The sequence below is a fragment of the Oncorhynchus mykiss genome, chromosome 6 (assembly GCF_013265735.2).
Source record: "Oncorhynchus mykiss isolate Arlee chromosome 6, USDA_OmykA_1.1, whole genome shotgun sequence".
NCBI lineage: Eukaryota > Metazoa > Chordata > Actinopteri > Salmoniformes > Salmonidae > Oncorhynchus > Oncorhynchus mykiss.
The window spans coordinates 18,943,975-18,965,040 of NC_048570.1; the positions used below are offsets into that span (position 1 = coordinate 18,943,975).

General features: G+C 41.1%; 1 protein-coding gene across 1 annotated transcript; it reads left to right on the forward strand.

Annotated features, from left to right (window-relative positions):
- The first annotated feature begins 13,419 nt into the window (after window positions 1–13,419).
- LOC110525399 (alpha-1-antitrypsin-like protein CM55-ST) lies at window positions 13,420–19,913 on the forward strand. Its single transcript, XM_021605467.2, has 5 exons — window positions 13,420–13,539; window positions 17,507–18,364; window positions 18,661–18,928; window positions 19,052–19,199; window positions 19,497–19,913. Exons 2-5 carry the CDS (start codon window positions 17,515–17,517, stop codon window positions 19,692–19,694), a joined length of 1,464 nt encoding a protein of 487 aa, XP_021461142.2. The 5' UTR covers window positions 13,420–13,539; window positions 17,507–17,514; the 3' UTR covers window positions 19,695–19,913.
- The last annotated feature ends 1,153 nt before the right edge of the window (window positions 19,914–21,066 follow it).

Below are 21,066 nucleotides of genomic sequence, written 5' to 3' on the forward strand. Positions count from 1 at the left end.
AATTCTGTTCATAGGTATTCCTCTTGTCCAGATGGGTTAGGGCAGTGTGATTGTGTCGTCTGTGGACCGATTGGGGCGGTAAGCAAATTGGAGTGGGTCTAGGTGATATGGTCCTTGACTAGTCTCTCAAAGCACTTCATGATGACGGAAGTGAGTGCTACAGGGCGATAGTCATTTAGCTCCGTTACCTTCGCTTTCTTGGGAACAGGAACAATGGTGGCCCTCTTGAAGCATGTGGGAACAGCAGACTGGGATAGGGATTGATTGAATATGTCCGTAAACACACCAGCCAGCTGGTCTGCGCATGCTCTGAGGACGCGGCTGGGGATGCTGTCTGGGCCGGCAGCCTTGCGAGGGTTAACACATTTAAATGTTTTACTCACATTGGCTGCGTTGAAGGAGAGCCCACAGGTTTTGGTAGTGGGCCGTGGCACTGTATTGTCCTCAAACTGAGCAAAGAAGTTGTTTAGTTTGTCTGGGAGCAAGACTTCGTGGTCCGCGACGGGGCTGGTTTTCCTTTTGTAGTCCGATTGATTGTAGACCCTGCCACGTACCTCTCGTGTCTGAGCCGTTGAATGATACTCCACGTTGTCTCTATACTAACGCTTAGCTTGTTTGATTCCCTTGCGGAGGGAATAGCTACACTGTTTGTATTCGGTCATGTATCCGGTCACCTTGCCCTGATTTAAAAGCAGTGGTTCACAGTTTCAGTTTTGCACGAATGCTTCCATCAATCCACGGTTTCTGGTTGGGGAATGATTTAATAGACGCTGTGGGTACAACATCACAGATGCACTTGCTAATAAACTCGCTCACCGAATCAGCGTATTCATCAATGTTATTGCCCGACGCTATGAGGAACATATCCCAGTCCACGTGATCGAAGCAATCTTGAAGCGTGGAATCCGATTGGTTGGACCAGCGTTGAACAGACCTGAGCGCGGGCGCTTCCTGTTTTAGTTTCTGTCTATAGGCTGGGAGCAACAAAATGGAGTCGTGGTCAGATTTTCCGAAAGGAGGGCGGGGGAGGGCTTTACATGCGCTGTGGAAGTTAGAATAACAATGATGCAGGGTTTTGCCAGCCCGGGTCGCGCATTCGATATGCTGATAAAATTTAGGGAGCCTTGTTTTCAGATTAGCCTTCTTAAAATCCCCAGCTACAATAAATGCAGCCTCAGGATATGTGGTTTCCAGTTTTCATAGAGTCATATGAGGTTCTTTCAGGGCCGTCGATGTGTCTGCTTGGGGGGGGGGGATATACACGACTGTGATTATGAGAATTCTCTTGGTAATGCGGTCGGCATTTGATTGTAAGGAATTCTAGGTCAGGTGAACAAAAGGACTTGAGTTCCTGTATGTTGTTATGATCCCACCACATCTCATTAATCATAAGGTATACACCCCCGCCCTTCTTCTTACCAGAGAGATGTTTGTTTCTGTCGGCGCGATGCGTGAAGAAATCAGGTGGCTGTACCGACTCTGATGTATCCCGAGTGAGCCATGTTTCCGTGAAACAAAGTATGTTACAATCTCTGATGTCGCTCTGGAAGGCAACCCATGCTCGGATTTCGTCTACCTTGTTGTCAAGAGACTGGACATTGGCGAGTAGTATGCTCGGGAGCGTTGCTCGATGTGCCCGTCTACGGAGCCTGACCAGAAGACCACTCTATCTGCCCCTTCTGCGCCGCCGTTGTTTTTGGTCGCCGGCTGGGATCCGATCCATTGTCCTGGGTGGTGTACCAAACAGAGGATCCGCTTCTGGAAAGTCGTATTCCTGGTTGTAATGTTGGTGAGTTGACGTTGCTCTTATATCCAATAGTTCCTCCCGACTGTATGTAACAAAAACCTAAGATTTCCTGGGGCAACAATGTAAGAAATAACACATAAAAAAACAAATACTGCATAGTTTCCTAGGAAAGTGAAGCGAGGTGGCCATTTCTGTCTGCGCCGGAAGTGCGATTAACCCTTTAACCTCACTCCTAAACTTAACCCTAACTGCTAGCCTAGCTAAAGCACGAAGTGTTGGGGTCACTGTACTACTCCCACTCAATGTTGCTAGTCTACTAACCACCCGCCCTGGCAACCATCATTACGCACATCTGCTGCCCATTATTACTCACACCTGGACATCATTATTTCCTTGATTACTCTCCCTTTATTTAGCCCTCCGTAGCCATCCGTCACTGGGTAGTCTTGATTCACGTTCTGTACGCTTCTCTTGTTTTGTTTATCTGCATTTATCCTTATTAAACTCACCCTCTGCACCTGCTTCCTGACTCCCGACATATACATAACAGAATACTACCTCGACGTATGGAAGCAGCAGAAGATAAAACCATCTTCCAGACGGTCAACGAACAGGGTCATCTACTCCACCAACACCACGACCAGCTGGCACAACTGAGTACGGCTATGGAGGAGGTCCTCCGCATTCTCCACCACCTCGACACCACCAAATATTTATATACAACTATCAGAGGGTTTCCTACCACAGGTTGTCACAGTGAGCCAGTCCAGCAGTCCGCACAGGTCAGGAATGCCCGACTGTCCCTTCCGTAGAAGTATGACGGTACTCCATTGAAATGCTGTGGCTTCCTACTCTCTCTCTCGCCCAAAAGATGGGAGACCCTACCACAGAGAGGTCCAAAGTTGCCACAGTAATTTTCCTGCTGACCGGGTGGGCGTTGGAGTGGCCTACGGCAGTCTAGGAGAGTAGGAGCTGGGTTCCTACGAGAGGTTCATGGCTCTGTTGAGGGTGGTCTTTGGCCATCCTCCAGAGGGCAGAGAGGGAGGTGAGTGACTTCAACTCCATCAGGGTGCCTAGACTGCTGCGGAACACTCCCTCACCTTTGACTGTGGCAGCCTCCAGTGGATGGAATGAGCTGCCGCTCCGCACCCTATTCCGGAAAGAACAGAGCGAAGAGGTCCACACACCTCCCCGGCATCGCTGGAGACAGTTGGGGCTCTGCACCTATTGTGGCCAGTAGGGGCTTCCGCGATGTCCTGTGTGTCCCAACCCAGGATCCATGAAAGCAGAGGGGTGGCCCTGTGAACATCTGTCTCCTGGGAGTACTCATCATCCACTAGGTGTGAGTACTCCATCATCGTTTGCCACCAAACCATTCCTGGTTTTCATTTCATTGGTTGGCTGTCCCTCTCGTGGTGTTTTTACCGCTCTAACGGATTCCGGTGCATTGGGGAATTTCATCGACCAGGCCCTCATCCCCTCCATGAATATCTCTTCATACCCACTATCCTCTTCCCGTCCACGCCCTGGATATTCGACCAGTGGGAACCGGCATTATCTCACACGTCACAGCACCACTCACCTTCACAGTGGTATCACAGTGGCGCCAGTGGAGATGACTGTCGTTTTGAGGTACCCTAACCAATTGTGCTATTTTGTTTTTTTGCGTTATTTGTAACTTATTTTGTACATAATATTTCTGGCACTGTCTCTTATGACTGAAAATAGCTAGATATCAGGACAACGATTACTCACCTCGTACTGGAAGAAGATTTTTGTTCATTAACGAGTCGGACCCTAAGCATTTACTTCAGACATCCGATAAGGCCCTCATCTCAATCATATGCAGGAGAAAGAGACAGTTATCGGGGACATGGGTCGGGGTGCCTTGTAAGGATTTGACGGCGAGTGGGTAATCTGCAATCATTGGATAACAAAATAGACAAACTACGATCACATATCCTACCAACGGGACATTAAAAACAAATATCTTATGTTTCACCAAATCGTGGCTGAACGGTGACATGAATAACGTACAGCTGGCTGGTTTTACGCTGTATCGGCAAGATAAAACAGCCGCCTCTGGTAAGACGGAGTGATGGTTTGTGTATATTTGTAAACAACATCTGGTGCACGAAATTAAATAGTAAGTCTCAAGGCTTTGCTCGCCTTAGGTAGAGTATCTCATGATAAGCTGTAGACCACACTATTTACCAAGAGCGTTTATCTATATTCTTCGTAGCTGTCTATTTACTATCACAAACTGATGCTGGCACTAAGACATCACTCAATGAGCTGTATACGACCTTAAGCGAACAGGAAAATGCTCACCCAGAGGGGGCGCACCTAGTGGCCGGGGACTTTAATGCAAGGAAATGTAAATCTGTTTTGATCCTCGTACAAAGCTCTCCCTCACCATCCATAAAGAAGTGGTCCGATGACGCAGACGCTAAGCTACAGGACTGTTTTGCTAGCACAGACTGGAATATGTTCCGGGATTCTTCCGATGGCATTGAGGAGCGGTGGTGTAAAAATACTTTAAAGTATTAAGTAATTTTTGGGGGTATCTGTATTTTACTATGTATATTTTTGACAACTTTTACTTTTCCTCCACTACCTTCCTAAAGAAAATAATGTATTTTTTACTCCATACATTTTCCCTGACACCCAAAAGTACTCATTCCATTTTGAATGGTTAGCAGGACAGGAAAATGGTCCAATTTACGCACTTATCAAGAGAACATCCCTGCTCATCCCAATGCCTCTGATTTGGCGTTATCACTAAACACAAATACTCCACTTGTAAATTATGTCTGAGTGTGACCATGACTATCCGTAAATTTAAAAAAACAATCTTGCTGTCTGGTTTGCCTGGTATAAGGAATTTGAAATGATTTGTACTTTTACTTTTGATACTTAAGTATATTTAAAATCAAGTAGTATTTTACTGGGTAACAGTAACTTTACTTTTAGTATGACTAATGGGTACTTTTTCCCACCACTGAGTACACCACATCAATCACTGGCTTCATCAAAAAGTGCATCGATGACATTGTCCCCACAGTGACTGTACGTACATACACAAACCAGAAACCATGGGATTACAGGGAACATCTGCACTCAGCGAAAGGGTAGAGCTGCCGATTTCAAGGAAAGGGATCCTAACCCGAAAGCTTATAAGAAATCCCGCTATCCCCCCAACGAACCATCAAACAGGCAAAGCGTCAATACAGGATTAAGATTGAATCGTACTACACCGGCTCCGATGCTTGGCGGATGTGGCAGGGCTTGCAAACTATTACAGTCTACAAAGGGAAGCACAGCCAAGAGCTGCCCAGTGACATGAGCCTACCAGACGAGCTAAATTAATTTTATGCTCGCTTCGAGGCAAGCAACACTGAAGCATGCATGAGTACATCACTGCTGCCAAGCTTCCTGCCATCTAGGACCTCTAAACCAGTCGGTGTCAGAGGAAGGCCCTAAAAATTGTCAGACTCCAGCCACCCTAGTCATCGACTATTCTCTCTAACGCACGGCAAGCGCTACTGGAGCGGCAAGTCTAGGTCCAAAAGGCTTCTTAACAGCTTCTACCCTCTAGCCATAAGACTCCTGAACAGCTAATCAAATGGCTACCCAGATGTTTGCATTGTCTCCTCCCCCCTATTTTACACTGCTGCTACTCTGTTTGATCTATGCATAGTTACTTTAATTCTACCACATGTACAGTTGATGTCGAAAGTTTACATAGTTAGGTTGGAGTCATTAAAACTTGTTTTTCAACCACTCCACAAATATCTTGGCAAGTCGGTTAGGACATCTACTATGTGCATGAGAAGTGATTTTTCCAACAATTGTTTACAGACAGATTATTTAACTTATAATTAATTCACTGTATCACAATTCCAGTGGGTCAGAACTTCACATGCACTAAGTTGACTGTGCCTTTAAACAGCTTGGAAAATTCCAGAAAATGGTGTCATGGCTTTTTTATTTTTTATTATTCATAATACAAAAATCAACTTACATTGCTACATCCAACATGTCTAGCAAACCAAACACAGGTATTAACAATGCTCAAACATACACAAAATATAAATAAAATACAAAAAAGAAACAATTTTAAGTGCAATTATATTCACTCTGAAAATATCTTATTTTAATGATTCATGAAGATGTTATTCTTATTGTTATTCACTAGGGTTAGTGTTTTAATAAGATAATTAAATTCAATCAGAAAAATTGGTATTTTTGTTATAGAATTTTGGAATTTTTGTTTGTATATAAAGTATTTGGTAACAAGAATAAAAAAATGAACAATCATTTCAGTGGTTTTGTTATCATTGCAATAGTAACATATATATTTTATGTTAAAATTATAGGCAGTGTTCATAATGGTAAATAAGTACTTTGCAAGGTTTTCCCAAAATTCGGACACAAATTCACATTCAAAGAACAAGTGAGACAGATTCTCACCTTTTTCACAGAAAACGCAGATATCATCAATAGCCACAAATTTGGAAATCATAGAATTACATGGAAATATCTTATGCAAAATGTTGAAGTGTACTTCCTTTACTTTGTTTGGTATACAGTATTTGTAAGGTCTTAACCATGCATTTTTCCAGACAATGTCCGGAATAAGCATGTTCCAGAAAAACTTTCCTCTCGGTGTAAGTTGGTTTTGTGAATGAAGAATTTGTCTTATATATTTATTACAACAAGATTTCTCAAGTAAGCCCACGCCTTTCAATCTGAGTTCTGGATAAACTTTGTGATCATTCCCAAAATTAAGATGACTTTTCATAAGTGTAGTTAGACCACTGGGAACGGCTTTGATCACAGAAATAAACTCTCTGAAAGGTATTGGAAACTCTTTCAATGTTATAAATTGTTCATATGTGAGAATATTACCCAATATTCCTCTCGTGCCAGCTGGGGTAGAACAATGACTTATTCCTTACAGTTATGTCTGAATTATTCCACAAAAGAGCTTTATGAGGGGAAAAATTGTGCAGGAAACATATTTTCCAGGCCAGTAAAGCTTGTTGGTGAAACCTAGCCATTTTAGCAGGTAATCTTTCAGGAATATAATTACATTTCAGTAAAAATCAAAGACCTCCCAATTTATTAAACACATTATTTGGAATGAAATACCATATTGAATCAGTATCGAGCAAACATTTTTTCAACCAGTTTATCTTGAAAGTGTTATTTATGTCAACAAAGTCCAACACTTCTAGACCGCCTTCAGCTCTTTGGTTAGAAAGGACATATTTTTTTAGTTTGTGAGGCTTATTTTTCCAGATGAAGTCAAGAAAGGTCTTATTGATCTTATTGAGGGGTACACAAAACGAGACAGTCCCTCTGCCTTGGTCAGAAGTACTCTCCCAAGTATAGAAAGATCTCTTTGTAGCCAATTATTAAATATATTTTTAGTTCTCTTAATTTTAGGAGAGAAATTCAAATGTTGTCTGACTAAGTGGTTTTTTGACAGATGTATTCCTAAATATTTAACACAGTCCTTTACAGGAATATTTTCAATTTCTTTATCATCAGAGTCAAATAAACATACAATTTCACATTTAGAAACATTCAGTTTTAATCCTGATGCAATAGAAAATGCAGTTATAGCATTAAGGGCATGTGCTACCTGGTCTTTGTCTCTTAAGAAAATAATAGTATCATCAGCCAGTTGTCATTGCTTTAGAAGCTTCTGATGGGCTAATTGACATCATTTGAGTCAATTGGAGGTGTACCTGTGGATGTATTTCAAGGCCTACCTTCAAACTCACTACCTTCAAACTTTGCTTGACATCATGGGAAAATCTATAGAAATCAGCCAAGACCTCAGAAAAAAATAATTGCAGACCTCCACAAGTCTGGTTCATCCTTGGGAGCAATTTCCAAATGCCTGAAGGTACCACATTCATCTGTACAAACAATAGTACGCAAGTATAAGCATCATGGGACCACGCAGCTGTCATACTGCTCAGGAAGGAGATGCGTTCTGTCTCCTAGAGATTAATGTACTTTGGTGCGAAAAGTGCAAATCAATCCCAGAACAACAGCAAAGGACATTGTGAAGATGCTGGAAGAAACAGGTACAAAAGTATCTATATCCACAGTAAAACAAGTCCTATAGCAACATAACCTGAAAGTCCTCTCAGCAAGGAAGAAGCCACTGCTCCAAACCGCTATAAAGATAGCCAGACTACGGTTTGCAACTGCACATGCGGACAAAGATCATACCTTTTGGAGAAATGTTTATTTTTTAACCATTCCATTGTAGATTTTGCTTTATGTTTTGGATCATTGTCTTGTTGGAAGACAAATCTCAGTCCCAGTCTCAGGTCTTTTGCAGACTCCATCAGGTTTTCTTCCAGAATGGTCCTGTATTTGGCTCCATCCATCTTCCCATCAATTTTAACCATCTTCCCTGTCCCTGCTGAAGAAAAGCAGGCCCAAACCATGATGCTGCCACCACCATGTTTGACAGTGGGGATGGTGTGTTCAGGGTGATGAGCTGTGTTGCTTTTACGCCAAACATAACATTTTGCATTGTTGCCAAAAAGTTCAATTTTGGTTTCATCTGACCAGAGCACCTTCTTCCACATGTTTGGTGTGTCTCCCAGGTGGCTTGTGGCAAACTTTAAACAACACTTTTTATGGATATCTTTAAGAAATGGCTTTCTTCTTGCCACTCTTCCATAAAGGCCAGATTTGTGCAATATACGACTGATTGTTGTCCTATGGACAGAGTCTCCCACCTCAGCTGTAGATCTCTGCAGTTCATCCAGAGTGATCATGGGCCTCTTGGCTGCATCTCTGATCAGTCTTCTCCTTGTATGAGCTGAAAGTTTAGAGGGACGGCCAGGTCTTGGTAGATTTGCAGTGGTCTGATACTCCTTCCATTTCAATATTATCGCTTGCACAGTGCTCCTTGGGATGTTTAAAGCTTGGGAAATCTTTTTGTATCCAAATCCGGCTTTAAACTTCTTCACAACAGTATCTCGGACCTGCCTGGTGTGTTCCTTGTTCTTCATGATGCTCTCTGTGCTTTTAACGGACCTCTGAGACTATCACAGTGCAGGTGCATTTATACGGAGACTTGATTACACACAGATGGATTGTATTTATCATCATTAGTCATTTAGGTCAACATTGGATCATTCAGAGATCCTCACTGAACTTCTGGAGAGAGATTGCTGCACTGAATGTAAAGGGGCTGAATAATTTTGCACGCCCAATTTTTCAGTTTTTGATTTGTTAAAAAAGTTTGAAATATCCAATAAATGTCGTTCCACTTCATGATTGTGTCCCACTTGTTGTTGATTCTTCACAAAAAAATACAGTTTTATATCTTTATGTTTGAAGCCTGAAATGTGGCAAAAGGTCGCAAAGTTCAAGGGGGCCGAATACTTTCGCAAGGCACTGTATATATATATATATATATATATATATATATACTGCTCAATAAAATAAAGGGAACACTTAAACAACACAATATAACTCCAAGTCAATCACACTTCTGTGAAGTCAAACTGTTATATATATACTCTATATATATACACGCACTGCAGAACACCCATTTGTTATGCATTTGATTTTTACACTTGAGGACCTTGACCTTAACAAGAATTTATCTTCAGTCTGCAGCAGATGTTTTTGTTAAGTCTATAACAGTTATGTACATAGTTGGAGTGCAAGGTCTATAAGCAGTGCATACTGTGCATTTTGGAATCTGCTCTTTTGACTAACGCTAATACGGTGTATTTGTCTGTTATACTGCAGTATTCAAAGATGTGGTGGAAGATATGATGTATGTTCCAGAGTTGTGCATCGCAGTTCATTAATTTACTAAAAAGGTTGCTGAAGTGTGGTTTGGCTCTTAAGTGTGCCAGTGAAGTAGTAGCTCACTTTTGCATTGTTGCACATTATAATGTACCAGACATACGTTCATCCATGCAGACCACCAAATGTACAATGGACATGAATTACACAGTTTTATAAAATAACTAAACAGAACAACATATAACCTGCAACACTTACTGTGTAATATTGCTCTATCATTTGCTGTGAGTTATTATCCAACAATGTCCCATGTCGGTTGTTGCATTTACAATATAGTTTTAAAATGTGTTGTGTTTGTGTCAATCCTAAATGAACAATGTTGTGGTCCTTAGCAGGTAATGATTACACTGTTCAAATATGGTGGCTTGCCAGTACCAAACAAACGGCATGTTCAACCCCTGGGACAATTTACTCCAGAAAAACATTCATTATAATAGTTTAAAGGCCCAGTGCAGTCACCACTTCAAATTAGTGGATTCGGCTATTTCAGCCTCACCCGTTACTGACAGGTATATAAAATCGAGCATACAGCCATGCAATCTCCATAGACAAACATTGGCAGTAGAATGGCCTTACTGACCAGCTCAGTGATTTTCAACGTGGCACTGTCATAGGGTGGCACCTTTCCAACAAGTCAGCTAGGGTTCTGCCCAGCTAGAGCTGCCCCGGTCAACTGTAAGTGCTCCTATTGTGAAGTGGAAACGTCTAGGAGCAACGAAGACAGTCGCAAAGTGGTAGGCCACAAAAGCTCACAGAATGGGACTGCTGAGTGCTGAAACGTGTAAAAATAGTCTGTTCTTGGTTGCAACAGTCTCTACCGAGTTCCAAACGGTCTCTGGAAGCAACGTCAGCACAATAATGGTTCATTGGGAGCTTCATAAATTGGGTTTCCATGGCCGAGCAGCCGCACACAAGCCTAAGATTACAATGCGCAATGCCAAGCGCTGGATGGAGCGGTGTAAACCTAGCCGCCATTGGACTCTCTCTCTGGAGTAATGACTCATGCATCACCATCTGCCAACTGCAAAGTTTGGTAGACAAGGAATAATCGTCTGGGGATGTTTTTCATGGTTCGGGTTAGGTAGTTATTTCCAGTGAAGGGAAATGACACTAGACGATTCTGTGCTTCCAACTTTGTGGCAATAGTTTGGGGAAGGCCCTTTCCTGTTTCAGCATGACAATGCCCCCATGCATATAGCGAGGTCCATACATAAATGGTTTTTCGAGATCAATGTGGAAGAACTTGACTGGCCTGCACAGAGCCCTGACCTCAACCTCATCAAACAACTTTGGAATGAATTGGAATGCTGACTGTGAGCCAGGCCTATTCCCCCAACATCAGTGCCTGACTTTATTCAGCCACAAGAGCATTAGGGAAAGCAAGTCCCTGCAGCAATGCCTTCCCAAAAGAGTGGAGGATGTTATAGCAGCAAAGGGAGGACCAACTCCATATTAATGCCCATGATTTTGGAATGAGATGTTCGACGAGCAGGTGTCCACATACTTTTGGTCATGTAGTGTGAAAGCAGGTGCTTCCACACAGGTGTGGTTCTTGAGTTAATTAAGCAATTAACATTCCATCATGCTTGGTGTCATGTATAAAAATGCTGGGCAGGCCATTATTTTGGTTACCATGTCTATGCCCCCCATAGGATGACAATGCCTCCATCCACAGGTCACGAGTGGTCACTGGATGGTTTGGTGAGCATGAAAACGATGTAAACCACATGCCATAGCCGTCTCAGTCACCACATCTCAACCCAATTGAACACACAATTGAACACTTATGGGAGATTCTGGAGCGGAGCTTGAGATGGCGTTTTCCACCGCGATCAACAAAACTAATTATGGAATTTCTTGTGGAAGAATTGTGTCACATCCCTCCAATAGTGTTCCACACAGTAGATTCTATGCCAATGTGCATTGAAGCTGTTCTGGCTTGTGGTGGCCCAAAGCCCTAATAAGACATTTTTATATTGATGTTTCCTTTATTTTGGCAGCTACCTGTCTACTGTATTTTCACAGTATGAGGTTGGAATAATACTGAAATTGTGAAAATGATGATAATGCCCTTTTAGTGGAAGAGGTGTTTCAAGAGACCGCCTTAAATTTCAGCCTATTTTGGTGGGATGGATTTTTGGCCTACCTGGTGAGATCACCCAGCGGTAAATTAGTTTTATAGACCAATAAGAAAGAGAGTTCCAAACCTCTCTGCCAATAACAGCTAGTTTTCAGTTTCCCCCTCCCCACTCTGACTACTCCCAGACAGTCCTAGCTAAATTCTTGCTCGAGAAATTGCTATCTGCTAAGAAACTATTTAGTTTATTTTTTACCATTTTAATTTCAAATAATCACAGTAAGGTACTTAATTGTTACACAGAAATGATTTGATATTGAGATAAAAACAGCTGCATTGGACCTTTAAAAAGCCAGTAGCTCTGTTGGACCAGTGCTGGAGACCACAGAATACAAACATAACAGAATGAGAATACTGATATGGGAAGATACAATGCAGTGAAGTTCAATTGCCATGTTCTCGTCCACCTCGGGGAAACACAGTGATGTAACACTGTGACTGTTAATAATGTGCAGTGAAATTGGCCACAAAGTCTATAAGCAGTGCAGACAGTGCATTTTGGAAGCTGCTCTTTTGACTACCGCTAATACTGTGTTTTTGTCTGTTATACTGCTGTGTTAAAACATTTTGTGGACAGTACAGTATGATGCATGTTCCTGAGTAGTGCAAGGCAGTTCATTAAGGCGAGGCACCACACCCTAATATGGTATTTTCACAATTCTTTTACCAGTTGAATATAGACTCCAATATAAACTTTTCTGTATTACATTTCTGAAATATTTTAATACAATATGTAAATGAGGCAATTTTGTTACAACACTCCAGTACCCAACTTGTATAGAGCAGATTGTGGATATATATTTTTTTGATTCTTTCATCTGTAAAATAGATAGAATTGGTGCATATTTTTTTTAAAACATCTAGAATCAAAGTCTGGAGAATATATCTAAGGATAACCACACAACATGTGGTGAATGCAGATGTTTCTGAATCTGAGAAAAATTAGTTAGCGTCTGACTTTCGGGAAATGGCAATTAAAGAGAAGTACAATGAATTTAGCCTATTTAGACCCAATCACGGTCTCTTCAAAGGTACAACTTATAGTCAGTCTAGTTTGTAACATTATCTATGAAATGGGCTTTTAAATTATGTATGATTACATGTAGTGAGTTTAGAAATTATGCATTTATGTCCATTTGAATGTGGTTAATTTAAAAAAAAACAATTATGACGGTAGTATGATAAACATTTACATTCAGTTTGACTTTTTTTATTTAGCTTTTTGGAAGTACTAATATTAAAGGGCCGAATTCCCTAAAAATATAAAAATGTACTTTAATGCAAAAAATGTCATTTCAGCCTGTGGTGCTTCACTATAATTAATTGATTAATGGTTACTCAAGTGTGGTTTGGCGTGCCAATGAAGTAGGAGCTCACTATTGCATTGTTACACATTATAATGTACCAGACAGACGTTTTACCATGCAGACCACCAAATGCACAATAGACATCAATTGCAGAGTTTTATAAAACAACTAAACAGAACAACAACATATAGCTCTATCATTCTCTGTGTGTTATCATCCAACATGTATTTTGACCCATGTCCATAGTTGCATTTCCAAAATGTCCAATATCGTTTTTAAAGTTTTAGTTGTCGTGTCCTGTGCCAATCCTAAATGAAAAAAATGTGTGGTCAGCACTCCCCTAAGCAGGTAATGATTACATTCTTTAAATATGGGGGCTTTGCCAGTACCAAACAAACATGTCAAAGTTCAACCCCTGATCAATCCCAAATGAACCACACACAGTATATAAAGTGAATTTGGTCCAAATTAAGACGCCAAAGCTGCTGTCTGGAAGGGTGAGTAGGCTACTCTACTGCTATCTATCTCTACACTGGGAAATGTTAACTGGCTCTATAGCTCTGGGCCCGGTTTCCCAAAAGCATCTTATGGCTAAGATCATCGTTAGAACCTTTGTAGGAGCATTGTTAAATCTTCGTGCTGTTTCCCAAAACTATCGTTACTAAAGTTGCACTTGAAAAAGCTTGTTATTTACTGCCTGCCTCAGAGCACTCATAGAACAGCTAAGCACATTAGAGTTTTTTTTGCCCTTCTGTGTCACTTTATACACAGAAGATCTCCGCTAAATATAGAATCACAATGCTTATCTGTCTCTCTGTGACTGCCGATTTCAGAATGAAGTTGACTACAAATACAAAGTAGCCAATATGTTCGCAATTGTTACAAACAAGTGAAGGATAAAAAATAATTTAGATTATTATCTTTCGATTCTATCAGTATAGAAAAGTATTTGGAAAGTATTCAGACCCCTTGACTTTTTCCACATTTTGTTACGTTACAGCCTTATTTTAAAATTGATTAAATCGTTTTCCCCCCTAATCAATCTACACACAATACCCCATAATGACATCACAATACCCCATAATGACATCACAATACCCCATAATGACATCACAATACCCCATAATGACATCACAATACCCCATAATGACAAAGAAAAAACAGGTTTTTATATATTTTTGCAAATTTATTACAAATAAAAAAGTGAAATAGAACATTTACATAAGCATTCAGAACCTTAACTCAGTACTTCGTTGAAGCACCTTTGGCAGTTATTACAGCCTCAAGTCTTCTTGGGTATGATGTTACAAGCTTAGCACACCTGTATTTGGGGAGTTTCTCCCGTTCTTCTCTGCAGATTCTCTAAAATTCTGTCAGGTTAGATGGGGAGTGTCACCGCACAGAATCTTTCAGGTCTCTCCAGAGATGTTCGAACGGGTTCAACTCTGGACTCTGGCTGGGCCACTCAAGGACATTCAGAGACTTGACCCGAAGCCGCTCCTGCATTATCAAACTCCAAGCGGGCTGTCATGTGCCTTTTACTGGACTGACTTCCGTCTGCCCACTCTACCATAAAGGCCTGATTGGTGGAGTGCTGCAGAGATGGTTGTCCTTCTGGAAGGTTCTCCCATCTCCACAGAGGAACTCTGGAGCTCTGTCAGAGGGACCATCGGGTTCTTGGTAACCTCCCTGACCATGGCCCTTCTTCCCCAATTACTCACTTTGGAAGGGCGGCCAGCTCTAGGAAGAGTCTTGGTGGTTTCAAACTTCTTCCATTTAATGATGGGGGCCACTGTGTTCTTGGGGACCTTCAATGCTACATACATTTTTTTGGTACCTTTCCCCATATCTGTGCCGCAACACCATCCTGTCTTGAAGCTCTACGGACAATTCCTTCGACCTCATGGCTTGGTTATTACTCTGACATGCACTGTCAACTGTGGGACCTTATACAGACAGGTGTGTGCCTTTACAAATCATGTCCAATCAATTGAATTTACCCCAGGTGGACTCCAATCAAGTTGTAGAAATATCTCAAGGATGATCAATGGAAACAGGATGCAACGGAGCTCCATTTTCTTTTTGTCTCAAAGCAAAGGGTCTGAAAACTTATGTAAATAAGGTATCTTTTTTTATTTGTAATAACATCTCTAAAAACCTGTTTTCACTTTGTCATTATGGGGTATTGATGAGGAGAAATTGAATTTCATCAATTTTAGAATAAGGCTGTAATGTAACAAAATCCGAATTCACTGTAGACACATGCTCCAATGATGCACTTGGTGAACGTTATCGCTGCGTGGTGTTTTGGGATCGTCAGCCGTTGTAGGAAAGATACATCATTAAAACACTCGTAAGTAGGGTTGCAAAGCTACCGGTAATTTAACAAAGTCACCAGAATCTTCAGTATTTTTGCTAAATTATACTTGAATAACTTTCAAAAAATGTATTCATATTTAGTATTCATTTTTTTATATATCTCCGTCCATATTGTCCATGAGTTTCTAATAGATAGACCTTATGGTTCAAGAGAAAATAGCCTAATTAATGAAAAAAGCATTTAATCAATAATGGCATTATTTTCAATTACCTCTGCAACTTGTCCAACTATTGACTTTTTTCACAGCTGTCACCAGTTTCATGCCCACAAAAAAAAGGGATATTTCATGCTGAAACCCTCATATTAAACACCAATGGTATTCACTAAGTTTATGGTTTAGGATAATGTTTACAGCTTTGTCATTATATATTTGTATTTTAAAATCATCATATGTAATTATTTCATATATTTTACATGTTATAAGGCCAGAGAGAGGGCCAGAGATAATTAAAGACACTTGTGATAATCTGAATGACTAAAATGGCCATAAATGTCTTGTGATAGATTACAGTACATACAATTATTGAAATATACCAAAAATATGGTAGTTTACTGGTAAACCTTCCAGTAATATACCCTCCCTTTGCAACCCTACTCGTAATATTGAGTTCCATCGCTAGCAGGAAACCGGGCCCTTCCCAAAAACATATTAAGGCTAAATGTATCATTTAACCCTTCACAGCAGCATTGTTAAATCTCCGAGCTGTTTCCCAAAACCGTTGTTACTAAAGTTATACTTGTAAAGCTTGTTATTTACCTACTGCCTCAGACCACTCTTAAAACAGCTAAGTGTGTCGTTATATATTTTTTGCCCTTCTGAGTCGCTTTATTCACAAAAGATCTATGCTAAACATAGAATCAAGTCTTTGCAATTGTTACAAACATGTGAAGGATAAAAATAGGCTTCAAATGAAAACAGATATGACTGCATTAAAAGATAAATAGGCTACGTATATTTGAATCATATTGAAATCAATTTCATGTTCAATCAATTGAGTTCTGTTTTTGCCTCAATATATTTTATGATGTGTAACTTGTGCGCAATGATGTGACCAATCTGTGATTTAGAGCATAATAAACTGCCTCAATATTTGCAGCCATAGGTAGTAATATCTCTCTAGGTCGGAGCTGATCCGTTGTCAGTAGTGTGGAGTAATTCTAATGTTAAGGTAAGATTTAAATGGAGGAGCAGCGCTGCTTTTCTTTCGTACCAACACATGGTCTAACAACACACTTAGCGAACATTCTCTCTGCGTTGTGTTTTGGCCGTTGTAGCAAAGATGCATCCTTAAAACACTCCTAAGCATAAGTTCCATCCCTTTCAGGAAACTAGGTCCTGTAATGGTTCTAATTTCATATTATTCTGTACGTAAATCAGAGACACTCCATTTAGTTAATTACATGATATGTTATGTTTCGTATGGTATGTATTCATTTGTGGATGTCCATCATCCACTTCGTATGATATGTTACGAATTGCAATTCATACAATATTTTATGAATTAGGCTAAGGGTTAGGTTAAAGGGTTAGGGTTAGGAGTATAGTTAGCTAAAAGGGTTTTTTTTATTTTATTTTTTATTTCACCTTTATTAGGGTTAGGGTTAGTTAACATGCTAAGTAATTGCAAAGTAGCTAAACAGCAGTAAGTAGTTGCAAAGTTGCTAATTAGCTAAACTGCTAAAGTTGTTCATACGTTGAAGCTTCTTGACACCATTTGAGTCAATTGGAGGTGTACCTGTAGATGTATTTCAAGGCCTACCTTCAAACTCAGTGCCTCTTTTCTTGACATCATGGGAAAATCAAAAGAAATCAGCCAAGACCTCAGAAAAAAAATTGTAGACCTCCACAAGTCTGGTTCATCCTTGGGAGCAATTTCCAAACACCGGAAGGTACCACGTTCATCTGTACAAATATGTCACTGGCCAGAAAGTTTTACCAAGTTGTGTCCCCAGATTCAATGGGTTTAGCCTATATCATTATTGAAATGACCTCTGAATAGCGGTACATCTTCCAGATAGTGACATTAATTGTGGAATTGACACCAAATTGATTGACTAATGCTACATGTTTTACTTTGTGATAGTTGCCAAGATGAGGACAGCCCTGTGTTTGTGGATCGTTATGGGAGTGCTCTGCCCGGGAGAGGTCAGAGGTCACAAAGGTAACGGAGGTGACCGCCACCACGGTCACAGTCGCGACCATGACCATGGTGACAGGCCCGACCACGGTCACGGGCGCAACCATGACCATGGTGACAGGCGCGACCACGGTCACGGGCGCGACCATGACCATGGTGACAGGCGTGACCACGGTCATGGGCGCGACCATGACCATGGTGACAGGCGCGACCATGACCATGGTGACAGGCGCGACCATGGTCACGGACGAGACCACGGGCATCATCATCATCATGAGCCCAGTGACAACAGCACTAAACCAGTGATCCAAGGAAACTTGGAGTTTGCTTATAGCCTGTACAATCAGCTGGTGGCTCAGCCTGACAACCAGGGCAAGAATGTGTTCTTCTCCCCGCTGAGTGTGTCCCTGGCCCTGGCCGCTCTGTCTGTGGGGGCCAAGGGTCAAACCCACCAGCAGCTTTTCACTGTTCTGGGCTTCAACAGTAGCCTACTGACCCAAGAACAGGTGGACCAGGCCTTCCAGACCATCCTCACACAGCTCAACCAGAAAATAGGTGTGAACCTGACCGTAGGAAGTGCACTTTTCATGCAAAACACCTTTACACCACACCCCGAGTTCCTTGAGGACTTGAAGCGCTTCTACCTTTCTGAGGGTGTCACAGTGGACTTCACCAACACTGCTAAGGCCATCGATACAATCAATACATACGTGGGGGACAAGACTAAAGGCAAGATAGACAAGTTAGTCAAAGATCTGGACCCAACCACTGTCATGTACCTCCTCAGCTACATTTACTTCAAAGGTAAGAGGATATTGCAAACTTTTAGACAAAAAACAATAATACAAACATGAAATAGGGTCCTCGAAATGAAGTAGAGTTCACTTCTTTGATGGATACAGATCTTGTGGAATCAATTCCTTCTAACTCTGTCAATATGGATTTTTTTTGTCTCTGGATGTTGTTGGTGTTATTGATGCCATTGTACCTTTTGGCTGTATCTCTTGCTGGGTCTCCCCCTCAGAAAACCACTTTTGGTCTGGTAACTTTTACTCATCACATCACACCCTGAAATGTTTTACGATTTTCTAATTCTCAAGGAAAATGGGAGATTCCATTTAACCCTGCAGACACAAAGGAGGACACATTTCATGTGGATGAAAACACCACTGTTCCAGTCCAGATGATGAGCATGATGAAGAGGTTCTCCGTCTACTACGACCAGGAGATCTCCACCAGTATCCTGCATCTCCGCTACAACGACTCAGTGTCCATGATGTTGGTGCTACCGGAGAAGGGACTCGCTAGTCTGGACGAGGTCATATGCCTCAACCACATCACCAAGTGGCACAGGTGGAAGAAAGCCAGGTATGACCTGTCTCAATCATTAAGCACCACTCTCATAGAACTAATAAACGTTGGGTGGGTAAAATAACTACGTATCACAATCATTGCAAGTAAAACCTTCTTCCTGTCCATGTTTGTCTTTAGGGAATATCATGTATATGTTCCCAAGTTGTCCATCACCACAACATACTCCCTCAAAGACATTCTGAGTGGAATCGGAATGCCGGACATATTCAGTGATCGAGCTGACTTCAGTGGAATATCAGAGGAACTGAAGGTGGCTGTCTCAGAGGTGGGGAACTCATTCACTCTCAGTGATTCATAAAGACATAAATATACAGGGAAACAACAGCAATACAGCAACAGCAATGCACTAACCTCTCAAACACAACCATGTAATGACAACCTTAATGTTGTGGTCATTTTCAATTGGTAGTTTTATCCCTGCTTTTTCAAGGAACCCCTGAAAGCTCTATCTGGCTCCCCAGGGTGTCCTGGGAGAATCACTGTCCTAGAACATATTATATGTGAACCATGTGAACTAGGCCTATGTACTGTCCATCAGACTGCATTGTGTGGTTGTTTTCAGGTGGTGCAACAAGCCTCCTTGGACGTGGATGAGGCTGGAGCGACCACAGCAGCTGCCACAGGTGTGGTCCTTATGCCCCTCTCCTCCCGACACACCCATGTCTTGAAGTTCGACCATCCATTCATGGTCTTTGTCATGGACCGGGAAACCAAGAATATTCTCTTCATGGGCAAGATCATCAACCCAGCCAACAAATAAAACCGGTGCTATGTAAAACCTGTGCTGCAGAAAACATGTGGTCTATTATCACAAATTGAAATCTAAGTGCTGCTGTTAGGAAACATGTAAGCAAACCCATCCAAACTCTTCTGGGTCAATCTAGCCTGGGAACCCAAAGTTAACAAGTGTATAAATCCTCTGTATTCACTTTGCTGGATATTTGTACTATTAAATACTATTAAATACATATTACCATTTGCTGCCAGTCTTCTTATCTTTTGGTTCTATGCCTAATGAAGCATGTTACAGAATTTGGACACATACATGTTCTTGCAACGTTCCCATGAAACGTGTCTAGAACATTAATACAATATATTTGGAGAACATGGTAACCATGTTCTGTGCATGTTTGGTGGGACGTTCATGGAATATTCTCTTTACCCACAGAAAACTGGACACATTCATTTTCCTGAAATGTTCCCATGAAATGTGTCTAGACCATTAATATATTAAGTTCTGAGAACATGGTAACTGTGTTCTGGGTAAGTTCTAGCTGACATTAAGGGAATGGTCTCTTGGAAAAATTCCTTGCACATCACAGGAACATTGCTATGAAAATGTTAGTTAATGACCTAACTAGACTCGTAAGGGAACGTTCTCTAAAGTTCTGAGGAACGTTTGTTGGGATTAAGGATTGGCGTCCCATCAACGGGACAGTTGTAAATAATTCAGCATGTTATGTCAAGATCCCAGATTTTAGCAACAAATGTCGGTAGAAGTGTCTTATATCGGCTGAAAGCTTAAATTCTTGTTAATATAACTGCACTGTCCAATTTACAGTAGCTATTACTGCAAAAAAATGCCATGCTATTGTTTGAGGAGAGCTCCTAACACCAAAACCGTTTTTTGACGACGATAGGTTTGATAAATTCACCTCTGAAGGTGAAATGTGTACTTACATTCTGAAATCTTGCTCTGATTTATCATCCAAAGGGTCCCAGAGATAACATGAACTGTCGTTTTGTTAGCTAAAATCCCTTTTCATGTCTTAAAAAAATACATATAACATGCACGATCGATTTTGTATTTGCAGTTGTTCAATTTGCAATGAAATGAAACTGTGAAAATCTCACCCTAAACGTTGTTTCAACGAGTCAAATCACATTCATATCTATTCCTCAGAGATCCTAGAAGGTAAAACGACTTCACTATTTCATTAGAGGTGTACAGTCGTGGCCAAAAGCTTAGAGAATGACACAAATCTTAATTTTCACAAAGTCTGCTGCCTCAGTTTGCATGACGGTAATTTGCATATACTCCAGAATGTTATGAAGAGTGATCAGATGAATTGCAATTAATTGCAAAGTCCCTCTTTGCCATGCAAATTAACTGAATCCCCAAAAAACATTTC

Coding starts and splice junctions, on each gene's coding strand:
- LOC110525399 (XM_021605467.2), top strand. CDS start 17,515: ATGAGGACAGCCCTGTGTTTGTGGATCGTTATGGGAGTGCTCTGCCCG. Junction 18,365..18,660: donor CAGCTACATTTACTTCAAAG/GTAAGAGGATAT, acceptor CTAATTCTCAAG/GAAAATGGGAGATTCCATTT. Junction 19,200..19,496: donor TGAAGGTGGCTGTCTCAGAG/GTGGGGAACTCA, acceptor GGTTGTTTTCAG/GTGGTGCAACAAGCCTCCTT.